Source organism: Phocoena sinus, chromosome 15, assembly GCF_008692025.1.
Source record: "Phocoena sinus isolate mPhoSin1 chromosome 15, mPhoSin1.pri, whole genome shotgun sequence".
Taxonomy (NCBI): domain Eukaryota; kingdom Metazoa; phylum Chordata; class Mammalia; order Artiodactyla; family Phocoenidae; genus Phocoena; species Phocoena sinus.
The window spans coordinates 49,101,248-49,114,231 of record NC_045777.1 but is presented as its reverse complement, the minus strand read 5'-3'; the positions used below and the strand labels follow the sequence as shown (position 1 = coordinate 49,114,231).

The 12,984-nt window shown below is 43.8% G+C and overlaps 1 protein-coding gene across 1 annotated transcript in view; it reads left to right on the top strand.

Moving 5' to 3' along the window:
• The window catches only part of PCSK2 (proprotein convertase subtilisin/kexin type 2), a 211,138-nt gene that overhangs the window by 104,534 nt on the left and 93,620 nt on the right, over positions 1 to 12,984 (top strand). The window contains 1 exon segment of the mRNA XM_032605784.1: positions 11,564 to 11,677. Within this exon segment, the coding sequence (XP_032461675.1) occupies positions 11,564 to 11,677 (114 nt within the window).

The following is a 12,984-nucleotide window of genomic DNA, read 5'->3' as shown; positions in this document are numbered from 1 at the left end:
AGGACATATTTTAGAAACATCACCCTCTGTGTGTGTGTAGACATTCACTGCAGCACTCAGTGGATACGGCAAATAACAACGACAAAAGATGCGCCAACCAGAGCATCCTTCGACAGGTGACGAAATAAAGAAATTTTCTTTAACCACATGATGAAATAATATGCATCTGTTAAAGGGAATGAAAGAGTTTTTGTTAAGAAGAGTATATTATAATGCTGGAGGGGTGTTGGAGAAAAGGGAACCCTCCTGCACTGTTGGTGGGATGTAAATTGTTACAGCCACTATGGAGAACGATATGGAGGTTCCTTAAAAAACTAAAAATAGATCTATCATATGACCAGCAATCTCACTACTGGGCATATACCCTGAGAAAACCATAATTCAAAGGACATATGGACCCCAGTGTTCATTGCAGCACTATTTACAATAGCCAGGACATGGAAGCAGCCTAAGTGTCCATTGGACAGATGAATGGATAAAGAAGATGTGGCACATATACAATGGAATATTACTCAGCCATAAATGAAACGAAATTGAGTTATTTGTAGTGAGGTGGATGGACCTAGAGTCTGTCACACAGACTGAAGTAAGTCAGAAAGAGAAAAACAAATACTGTATGCTAATGCGTATATATGGAATCTAAAAAAAAAAGAAAAAGGTACTGATGAACCTAGTGGCAGGGCAGGAATAGAGATGGCAGATGTAGAGAATGGACTTGAGGACACAGCGGGGGAAGGGTAAGCTGGGACGAAGTGACGAGAGTAGCATTGACATATATACACTACCAAATGTAAAATAGATAGCTAGTGGGAAGCAGCCGCATAGCACAGGGAGATCAGCTCGGTGCTTTGTGGACCACCTAGAGGGGTGGGATACGGAGGGTAGGAGGGAGGCTTAAGTAGGAGGGGATATGGAGATATATGTATATATATATAGCTGATTCACTTTGTTGTACAGCAGAAACTAACACAACATTGTAAAGCAATTATACTCCAATAAAGATGCGGAAAAAAAATAAAAGCTTTACTATGTTCATTAAAAAAGAAAAGAATAGTTATACATAGTTAAGCATGATCCTTTCATAGTAAATTTAAAAGATACCACCAGATATTATATCTATATTACAATAGATATAACTACAGATATGTAGAAATATATAGATTATAACATATACGTATTATATATGTAAGTCTGCTAGTTATATACTATATAATATCTATATTTAGATAGTAAACATATGATTATTATATATTGATATTGTATATATGTATGTGTATATATAAATCTCTCTTTTAAATTTGCTATGTTGTATGAGTTTTCCTATGGCTACCGTAACAAATTCCACAAACTTTGCGATTTAAAACAACTTCTATTTAGTCTCTCACAGTCCTGGAGGCCAAAAGTCCAAAATCAGGGTGTCCTCGGGGGCAGTGCTCCCTCCAGGGGCTCTGGAGGGGAGAATCCTTCCCCCTCTTCCAGCCTGTGTGGTTGTCACGTTCCTGTGCTTGGGCTGCATCCCTCTCCTCTCTGCTTCCACCTCCACGAGGCTTCTCCTCTGTGTTTCTCTCCTGTGTCTCTTGTAAGGATACTTGTTCTGGATCACGTGTCATTGGATTTAGGGCCCACCCAGATAATGCAGAATGATCTCATCACAAGATCTATAATTACATCTACAAGGACACTTTTTCCAAATAAAGTCACATTCTCAGATTCCAGGATTTAGGACGTGGACATAAAATTTGGAGGGAGGGGTATTCCCTGGCGGTCCAGTGGTTAGGACTCCGTGCTTTCACTGCCGAGGGCCCGGGTTTGATTCATGGTCGGGGAGCTAAGATCCCACAAGCCATGTGGCCCAAAAGATAGATAGATGATAGATAGATAGAGATAGAGAGAGAGAGATAGATAGTTAATAGATAGATCAATAGATAGATAGATGAAAGATAGATATAGACAGATAAAATTCAAAACAAATTTTTGAGGGATATATATTTTGAGGGAACATTCAACTCACTACACTGTAAAAGGATCATGCTAAGTACACTGATTCTAACAAAATTTCCCTCTTTCTGTATATATGTGTATTAGAGCGTGTGTATAAACATTTCCTGGAAGCGCGCCCAAGAAATTATTAGCAGCAGTTACCTTTGAGGGGAGCTATTTGGCCGAGAAGAGGAGGGAAGGATAAAAGGTTCGCTTTCCATCATGTAACTTTCTGTAACCTCTTTTATTTCTAACCATGCACGTGTGCTACCTTATTTTTTCTTTTTAGTGTCAACAGGAATTATGGGAAGGTAGGGGGAAATCATGTTTTTTCTTTTCTTCTTTCCTACTTCTCTGTTTTAAAATAATTTTTAATTTAAGAAGCGGCTCACCCCGGTGACTCAGCTGTTCAGCCCAGTTAGAGAATAAATGATCCAATCTGACCCCATCCTTCCACAGAAAGAAAGGGAGGAAGAGCCAGGCCCGGCAGTGGAAGGGGTGCCGGCTGAGGGCAGTGGGCATCCCCCCGCCCCACCTTGGGGTGAAACCTTCAGCAAGGTGATGGCACGAGTCCCACGTCTGCAGAGCTCTTTACCAAGTGAGGATTCCACAGCCTGCATCCGGCCAGAGCCTCATCACAGTCCCAGAGGTGGAGGCAGGTCTTTTACGGAGGAAAGAAAACCGGCCTCTAAGACAGAGTCAACCTTGGTGCAGGGCGGGGCCATGTGGAGAGCCTGAAGAACCCTCGATGCTCGGCCCAGCCCAGAGGGTCTGCTTGGGTCCAGGTGTGGCCTGAGGGTGGGGATTGTTAAAGCTCTCAGGTGATTTGATGTGCACCCGGGTCCAGGACAGCCGACTAGAGGACCGACCACAGGGAAACGGCATTTGTGGGACCTGACCGGCATGTGCCGTGGGCACCGTGCTGGGTGTGTCACAGCAGTTGTCATGAATCATTTCTCAAAAACAACCCTCAGAGGTAATTATGATTCCCATTTAGGGGTAAGGAAAACCGAGTCTCAGAAAGATCGCTATGATGCTCAAAGACACAGGGTTAGGGACAGGTGCCGGTTTCAAACCCATGTCCATGGCTATACCTCAAAGCCTACCCCAGAGCTCCTAACCCCGATCCAGGGCTCTGCCCGCAAAACCTCATCGCTCCCATAGACGACTGTCTCCCAGTCCACTTCTCAGGGTCTCCAGTCCTGGGGTGAGGCACAACTGAGAGAAGTTCCGCTTGTGATTAACCCTCAAAAGTTTACCATCAGGGACTTCCCTGGTGGCGCAGTGGTTGAGAATCCACTTGCCAACACAGGGGACATGGGCTCGATCCCTGGTCTGGGAAGATCCCACATGCCGCGGAGCAACTAAGCCCATGTACCGCAACTACTGAGCTTATGCTCTAGAGCCCCGTGCTCTAGAGCCCACAAGCCACAACTACTGAGCCTGTGTGCTGCAACTCCTGAGCCCGTGTGCCTAGAGCCCGTGCTCCACAACAAGAGAAGCCACCGCAATGAGAAGCCCGGCACTGCAACGAAGAGTAGCCCCCGCTCGCTGCGACTAGAGAAAGCCTGTGCACAGCAGCAAAGACCCAAAGCAGGCAAAAATAGATAAATAAATTAAATTAAAAAAGAAAAGTTTGCCATCAGAAAGTCTAGAAAAGCAAAAACTATCATACACCATCTATTCCTAAGTGCATCTTACAGCTGCTCTCTGCAAGTGCCAAGAGTGACAAAATGTTCATTGCCTCCCCTGGTGCAACAAAACGTGCGGAATAGGTGTGGGGCAGTTTGGAGGAAAATCCTGGAGACAAGAGTGAGGCATTTTCTCAAGAAAGGCTGACCACCAACGTGCTGGATGGCACGGAGGAAAACACAGACACGGACAACTCTGAGTTAGACACCGTCTGTGAAGGAGTTGAGGAACTTCTTAAACCAATTTATTTTACTAACATTTTGCTTTTGTTTGTTTGCAGAAGTGACATATGGTAAAAAGCAATCTTTGTCCAAATGAAACTACAAGAGCACTTTACGTACCAAATGAAGCTTACAAATAAGAAGGAGGCATTGGGACGTAGTTTAATTCTTAGCTGTTGTAACAGTTTCCATAACCAAGTACCACAAAACTGGGTGGCTTTAATACAACAGAAATTTACTCTCTCACAGTTCTGGCCAGCAGTTCTGACTTCAGATCAATGAGCTGGCAGGGCTGTGCTCTGGAGGTCTCTGGCTGGGGCCCTTCCCTTGCCTCTCCTGGCTTCTGGTAGTCCTGGTGCTCCTGGGCTTCTAGTAGCAAAGTCTGCCCTGTGCCTCCTTCCTCCAGAGGTGGGCTTCACTCTGTGTCTGTGTGGCTATGGGGGGTGGCGGTGTGTATGGGTGGGGAGGTGAGTGTGTCTTTCTGTGGCATTTTCCTCCTGTGTCTATCCATCCTCTTCTTATGAGGGCACCAGCCGCACTGCATTAGGACCCACTGGGCCCCAGGCTGCCCGCACCTTAACTAATCACATCTGTACCGACCCTGTTCCCAAATCAGGTCACCTTCAGAGGTACTGGGGGTTAGGACTTCAACGTATTTTGTTTTCCATATTTTTTAAATTGAAGTATGGTTGATTTACAGTGCTGTGCCAATCTCTGCTGTACAGCAAATTGACATCAGTTTTAACAATATAGACATTCTTTTTTAAATATTCCTTTCCATTATGCTTTATCCCAGGAGATTGGATATAGTTCCCTGTGCTACACAGTAGGACCTTGTTGTTTATTCATTCTTTTTTTTTTTGCAATTAAAAAAATTTTTTTCTTTTTTTAAATTGATTTGTTTTTTGGCTGCTTTGGGTCTTCATTGCTGCGCGCGGGCTTTCTCTAGTTGTGGCGAGCGGGTGCTACTGTTCGTTGCGGTGCATGGGCTCTAGGCGCACAGGCTTCAGCAGTTGTGGCACATGAGCTTAGTTGCTCCGTGGCATGTGGGATCCTCCCGGACCAGGGCTTGAGCCTGTGTCCCGTGCATTGGCGGGTGGATTCTTAATCACTGCACCACCGGGGAAGTCCCTGTTTATCAATTCTAAATGTAATAGCTTGCATCTACTAATCCCAAATTCCCAGGCCCTCCCTCTCCCACCCCCTCTCCCCCTTGTCAACCACAAGTCTGATCTCTATGTCTATGAGTCTGTTTCCGTTCAGTAGATAGGTTCATTTGTGTCATATTTTAGATTCCACATATAAGTGATATCATATGGTATTTGTCTTTCTCTGTCTGACTCACCTCACTTAGTATGATAATCTCTAGTTGCATCCATGTTGCTGCAAATGGCATTATTTTGTTCTTTTTTATGGCTGAGTAGTATTCCATTGTATACCACATGTTTATCCATTCATCTGTTGATGGACATCTAGGTTGTTTCCATGTCTTGGCTATTGTGAATAGTGCTACTATGAACATAGGGGTACTTGTATGTCTTTGAAATACAGTTTTGTCCGGGTATATGCCCAGGAGAGGAATTGCTGGATCATATGGTGATTCTATTTTTAGTTTTCTGAGTAACCTGCATACTGTGTTCCATAGTGGCTGCACCAACTTACATTCCCACCAACAGTATAGGAGGGTTCCCTTTTCTCCACACCCTCTCCAGCATTTGTTATTTGTAGACTTTTTAATGATGGCCATTCTGACTGCTGTGAATTGATACCACATTGTAGTTCTGATTTGCATTTCTCTAATAATTAGTGATGTAGAGCATCTTTTCATATGCCTACTGCCCATCTGTATGTCTTCTTTAGGTTTTCTGCCCATTTTTTTTTTTTTTTTTTTTTTTGCGGTACGTGAGCCTCTCACTGTTGTCACCTCTCCTGTTGAGGAGCACAGGCTCTGGACGCGCAGGCTCAGCGGTCATGGCTCACGGGCCCAGCCGCTCCGCGACATGTGGGATCTTCCCGGACCTGGGCACGAACCCGTGTCCCCTGCATCGGCAGGCGGACTCTCAACCACTGCGCCACCAGGGAAGTCCGTGCCCATTTTTTAATTGGTTTTTTTTGTTGTTGAGTTGTAGGAGCTGTTTATGTATTTTGGAGATTAGCCCTTGTTGTTCGTATCATTTGCAAATGTTTTCTCCCAGTCCATAGGTTGTCTTTTCGTTTTGTCTCATTTTGTTTTTTACGGTTTCCTTTGCTGTGCAAAAGCTTGTAAGTTTGATTAGCTCCCATTTGTTTATTTTTGTTTTCATTTTTATTGCCTTGGGAGAATGACCTAAGAAAAAATTGGTATGACTTGTGTTAGAGAATGTTTTGCCTATGTTCTCTTCTAGGAGTTTTATTGTGTCTTGTCTTATATTTAGGTCTTTAAGCCATTTTGAGTTTATTTTTGTGCATGGTGTGAGGGCATGTTCTATCTTCATTGAATTTACGTGCAGCTAGGACTTCAATATATCTTTTAGGGGGACTAAGTCAACGCATAATAGTGGTAAACAAAATAATTCTGAGTAATACAGAAAAGAATAGTGTGATACAAGCGACAGCATCACAGATTTCATAAACCAGTATTCTCAGCAACATATCAGTTCTGTGTTTTGTGGTTTTTCTTCTCATGCTCACTTCAAGCCAAGACGTTCTGCACGCCCTTTGGAGGCAGCACCCTGGATTGCCCCGCCTTCTCCTGGCCCCTCCCTGGCCCTGCACAGTCGGTGCTAATTAGCAGCTGTTTAATTATCAGCCCAGTAGGGAAGTGATCCCAGCCCTGATCCTTAGAGAGTTTTATGAAGTTATGCTGTCCCAGATACAGGAAGGTTGACTGTGTTCCGTGCCTTAGGGAGAGACTGCGTGCTTTAGTGGAAAGTTTATGGCATTTACAACTGATCAACCTGGGTGACTGTTGTGTTTTCAGTTTTTGGACAATCGTCTCTGAACCTTCGTTTCCTCAACTGTAACCATACCCACCCACAGTTCTGTTGAGAAGGCTAAATGTAGGGAAAGTACCTTGTTAACGTAAGTTATAAAATAGTATGCCAATATGCAGGGGTGGTGTCTTCCTCACCCTAGTATCATCTGTATCTAGCACACTGTAGATGCACAAAAACGTTTGTTGACTGAAAAATTCTTAATTAATTAAGGAGAGACACCAGGAGAGCAAAGGCAGTGGGTGTTGTTCGGGTAAAATCTGTGTTTGCACATGTGTCAAATTCAGGTTTAAAATTTGAACCGGAATTGTAGAATATCCCTCTGTTCATTTTTAATAAAATAATGCCCAGTAACACACACACCTGCTTTCTTATATTTTTTATTTGTGTAAATGTTTAGGTCAGGGCTTCCCTGGTGGCGCAGTGGTTGAGAGTCCACCTGCCGATGCAGGGGACACGGGTTCGTGCCCTGGTCCGGGAAGATCCCACATGCTGCGGAGCAGCTGGGCCCGTGAGCCATGGCCGCTGAACTTGCGCGTCCAGAGCCTGTGCTCCTCAATGGGAGAGGTCACAACAGTGAGAGGCCGGCGTATCGCAAAAAAAAAAAAAAAAAAATTTTAGGTCAATGGGCCAACTTGGGGGAGAATTCTACTGAAGCTAGCTGTATGGTTTTTACTTTTTTTTGTTTTTTTTGAGAAGGCAAGAAGCTATGGTTAAGTTGTATGCATGTCATTGGTACTATATCTAAGTGGTAGTGAAAGGAATTGTCTGTGAAAGGTCACAATTCAGAGGCGAGAGAAAAGAGAATGAAAGTGGCCTTTTGGTTATAATGTGAGGGAGGATTATAAATGCTTGGAAATACTTCTTTGACATTAAGAGCTTTATCACACATAGAACTGTAACACTGAAATCCTCCCCAGAGGTCTTTAAAACTAGTTCATAACCTCATCCCTCAGCTCATGGCAATCTCACTTATAATAGAAAAAAACCCAGATGACCAGTAAGAGGAAACTCGTTGCGTGAGTTATGGTACATTCCTCTATGGAATATTTAGGTAGTCACTAAAAATTAAAAGATGAGAGGGACTTCCCTGGCAGTCCAGTGGTTAAGTCTCCTCACTTCCACTGCAAGAGGTGTGGGTTCTACCCCTGTTCAGGGAACTAAGATCCCACATGCTGCACGGCCAAAAAAAATAAAATAAAAGATGAGAGCTATGTAGCAACATATTAAAATTTCTATGATTAGATACTTAATGAAGAAAGGATACACAATTTTATCTATAGTATGATTACTATTATGTAAAAATTAGGTTAAAATGCAAGTTAAGGTTGGACAAGAACCCAAAAAAATGAAAACAACTGATGGCAGTACATAGCATTATTGTGGGGGGAGAACACTCTTCTCCAGTTTTTTGGGTGTAACAAGTAAAAATATGTGTCTTAAAGGTGTTCATCTCTCTTGGAATCGTAACTGTGATCTTCATTGAGGTCAGGATTCAGAAAGCCCTCTGCAGTGTCTTAGGATTCCTGATTTTTAATAACATGAGGTGCAAAATGGCAGACCCTCGAGTCACGCTTTGGTGCTTCTGAGTTGCAAGGAGGGTGCTGTCCAGGGAGCACAACATCCCAAAGCATCACTGGTTTCCATTAAACCTAATTTATGGAATTAAAAATTAATTTTATGGAAATGAATTTAAACAGCCTTTCGTTAGAATGCACTTGGTCTAATTGGGTTTGGAGTGGTATTGTAATAGCCATTCCTCCACTGTTATTGGAAAAGATGGAATCTGAGATAAGTCTTCCTGTCCTTACGCTGCTGGGAACAACTTGTGGAGGAGTTTTCCAACATGAGTCCAGTATAATGGGGACCCTTCTGGGGAAGTCAGGCAAGGCTCCCATCCGTGAGCAGAGCAGGTAAAGACTTGGTTGTGGGACTGAAATGGGAAGTTGCGAATTCAGGATGGACGGCCAGCTCCGGCTCCTTCTTTCCCAAGGTGCTTGAATACTTGCTTCCACAGTAACAGGAAGTTTTGAGGGGGGCATGCTGTGGTTCTTTACAGGTTGAGAATGTAGGGGATGGGGAATCTCCTCCCTGCCACTCTTGAGTTCTTATGGCTGGACTAATAATACACAGACATGAGACGGATGAACGGGAGAACAAGAAACACAATTTAATTCATGCATACGAAGGTCTCATAGAAGCTTTTATACTTTTTAGACAAAGAAACAATAAATTTGGGAAAAACTGACAGGACGAAGAAATTCAGGTTTTGGGTGCCCAGTTAGTGAAGAATCTAAATAGAACTGGGGCTTGAGGTAGTGAATGAAAGAAGTAAGAAGGTTTGTCTATACAGGCTCCTTGGCTTTGAATTCCCCGTCTCTGGTGATAGGGTGTTCTCCTACCTCCAGTTGCAGGGAGTGCACCTTTCATATGAGAGATCTACTTCCTGCTTCTAGGGAGGCAGGAAGGAGGGTCAGAGTGAACCTCTTGCATTGGCCGTTTCTTAAGTAACTTTAATAAATAATCAATATGCCATCGAGGCACAATTTGGGGTGGCCCCCCCCGGGCTCCAACAAGAGCTACATTTACTTCAACATTTTAAATGTTGTACATTAATGAATGCACACACACAGAAATGCATAGATAAGCATATATATATATATAACATATGTACATGCGCGTATATATGGTGGCAGCTGTGAGACTACACCCTGTAGACCTGTGACCTCAGGGACCCTAGCTGCCATCCTCTGAAAGCCAGCACTGTGTTGACCACAGGCCACACTTTCCACGGCTGCTCCAGCCAAGGATGGAAGATGCAAGCGTGCTGACACAGTTCTACCCTGAGAGGCTCAGGGTTCCTCCAGCAGCTGCCTCTGACCCCCAGCAGGCTTGCCAAGCCTGCCTCAGACGATGGGGCAGTGGATGGGCAGTGGAGGACACTTTGACTCTGCCTGTTCACTCTCTTATTTACGGGGTCAAACTTGCATCACTTTCTTGTGTTTTCTCTCCTAACAAAATCCTTACACATTTAATCTCCTCTTGGCATCTGCTTCTCAGAAGATACATGGGTATACACACTCACATACATATATGGATAGGTATATTTGAATCATAATTTATCTCCATTTGATGGGCATTAGTTGTGCCCAGATTTGTGACGTTATAAAAATAACCATCCATCCCATTTTTTCCAATTATTTTGCTATTTCTTTCAGGGGGCAGGGGTTAACTCTGCCACAATGAATGTCTCCTGTTGGAATCCCCCTCAAGGAACTCACAGAGCAAATGCCATACCCACTACTTCTCTAGAAGTAGAATTTCTCGTAAACTTAGAGTTTTTCTGCAAATGAGCCCCGGGCCTTCCCACATCTGCATGTGGAGCAGGGAAGTAGAGAGGAACTACTCTCCCACAGCCTCCCCCGCCTTCCAGGGCAGCAAGGAAGGGGAGGGTTATTGGCCACATCTGTGGTCCCTTTGTTCCCGACTTGGAGTCTTCTATTTTCCCTCATCCCATGTCAGAGTTTGTGGGTGCAAGCAACAGAAATTGATTCTGGGTCCTGTGAACGAAAGTGAATCTTTTGGAAAGGGATGTGGAGCTCACAGTCTGTAGGAGGCTGATGGATTGGTCTTGGGGGAGCTCCAGGCTGGGCTGTGGGAACGATGGCCAGGATCTTTTATGGGGAGAGCCTGGTGAGTGAGCCTCTGAGATAAATAGCCTCCAAGGGTCCCTTCTGCCTTCACATCACTTTCCCAAGATTCATACCCTAGAAGAGAGATACCCATTGAGGCACCTCTGAGGCAGAGAGAGGCTTCAGATTCTTTACAGGAGGCTGGTGCCTTGAATTTCACTCCCACCAACACAGAACCCAGTGGGCTTGAGGTAATCTCCCAGATGCACTGGGGAGTCCTGGAAGAAGGAGAAATGAATGTTCAGAAGCAAAATATAACTTTAAAAAATTAAAAGCACCCAGCACACACCCTGTTATCCATTTGCATAGTCCTTGAGTGTGTAGATGCTCAGCCACAGCTATTGGATAATGAACTAGTTATTGCCCGAGTGAAAGAAAGGTTCCCGTTTGGGACAAAGCCCAGCTGTTGCCAGGAGCCTCCTAATTCAGCTCCTAAGTTTCATGCCCATCCAAGGGCTTGGGGTTCTGTCTGACTGTCCCAAAATGAAGTGTCCTCATTGCAAGGACAGCATCAATTTATCTTCAAAGGTCCCTCACTTACCTTCTAGAACTTTGCTGTGGACCTGCTGGCTTGTCAGGCAGGTTTTTCTTGTTTTGTTTTTGGCCGATTCCCAAAATGGATGCTGGGAAGCCCTCCAGAAAAATAGTCTGTGCCAGTTCCACTGTTTCCCTTTATGAATCCACATTCCTTTCCTTAATAGAAGTGCTTCACTGTTTTAGTTCACGAATGCCCCTACCGCCTTATCTCCCTTGAGAATACTTTTCTCCATCTCCTTCTTATTTTAAGGACACTCACTTTGAGCCATCCCCAAGGCCTCTTTGTTGAGCACAAGCAGAAGTAAATGATCTTGGAAAATAATCATAAAGTAAGAATGTGCATGAAATGAACTTGGTTTCTGCTGAGGAAAAAAAAACCCAACACATTCTATACAAATAGAATTTGAATTTGTAGAAATGAAGTCCAGAAGAGGGGTGTTCAGGTAACATGCCAGTATTGTCATTCCAGGTAAAGAGGGCCTTGCAACAGGAAGGGTTCAACCGAAAAAAGCGAGGGTATAGAGACATCAACGAGATCTACATCAACATGAACGACCCTCTTTTTACGAAGCAGTGGTATCTGGTAAGCATCTCGGTATCATTCCTAATGTTTCTCAGCTTGGAACTTCAGATAGAAGATGGGTTTCTATTTCCTCGTGATTCTGTGGGATGTCAGCTAACACCCCACTCGGTACTAGCTGATAGGTATTGATAGCACCCGACTCGGTGCTAGCGATGGAAACCCCACCTGCCCGGTGAAGTGAATATTTTCTCACACACCAGCAGTCCTTCTTGACCTATTTAGGTGAGTTGGTTATGTTTAAAAGGGGCTCAGTGTCTCCAAACCAACCCAAACAGCAGGGCATATTGAAGGAAAAGGAGTGGCTAATTTATAAATGTTTATAATTTATAAACCGTCCATTGTAGGAATGCATCACAACTTCCCTCTTGGGGCTTCAGAGCTTGACTATGCTTTACGCTTTGGGGCATGGAATTCTACAAATCCAATCTGCATAACTGAATGAGCTTATGTGTATTAGGATCAGGCTACGTTTCTTGCAATAACAAACAATCCCCAAATCACAGTGGATTAACAGAATCAAAGCTTGTTTCTCACTCATGCTTCACAGCCAATGCTTTGTAATCCCCAGGGACCCAAGCTCCATCTCAGCTGCATCCCAACCCCTGCTTTCATGGGCATCTCAACGAGGGGAAGGGGCAAATCACACTCTGGCTCTTAAAGCTCCTGCCTGGATGTGACAAACGGTTCATGAGCTCACATTTCAATGCCCCAAACCAGTCACGTGGTTCTAGCTTCCAAGGGGTTGGAGAGGTGTCATCTTCACATGTGCCTAGAAGGGGAAGAGCAGTCATTTTTATAAAGAGAACTAATGACATTCACACAATGTTTCAGCAACACGGTAACAGCCAGCTCATTACTATGGGCTTCTACCAGTACAAGCTCTGACTTCGCTACTTTTTTATGATTTATCTTTGAGAAAATCTACACAGGACAAAAAAGCATAAAAAGAGGGTAGTGAGCATATTTGTATGGAATGTTCCTTTTTCTTCCTTTCTTTCTTTTTTGATTTTTTAGGGGGAAGGCATTTTTCTTTTTTGCGTTAGAACATGCACCAACGTTGAGCCAACTCTCTTTAATTCAGTTCACCAAATATTTTTAAGCAAGACTTGGTGTGGTGGTACTGAAATTACAAAGATAAACAGAACGTGCTCCCTCTTGTAAAGAATATTGTTATTTAGTGAGGAAATCACATTCAAATAAGAATAATCTGAGACAACATGCACTAAATTCTGCAAGTGAGGGATAAATAAAGAGCTACAAGAGCAAGCATTTAATTCTAGATTGCGGAGGGTCTCTTGCAATGTTGG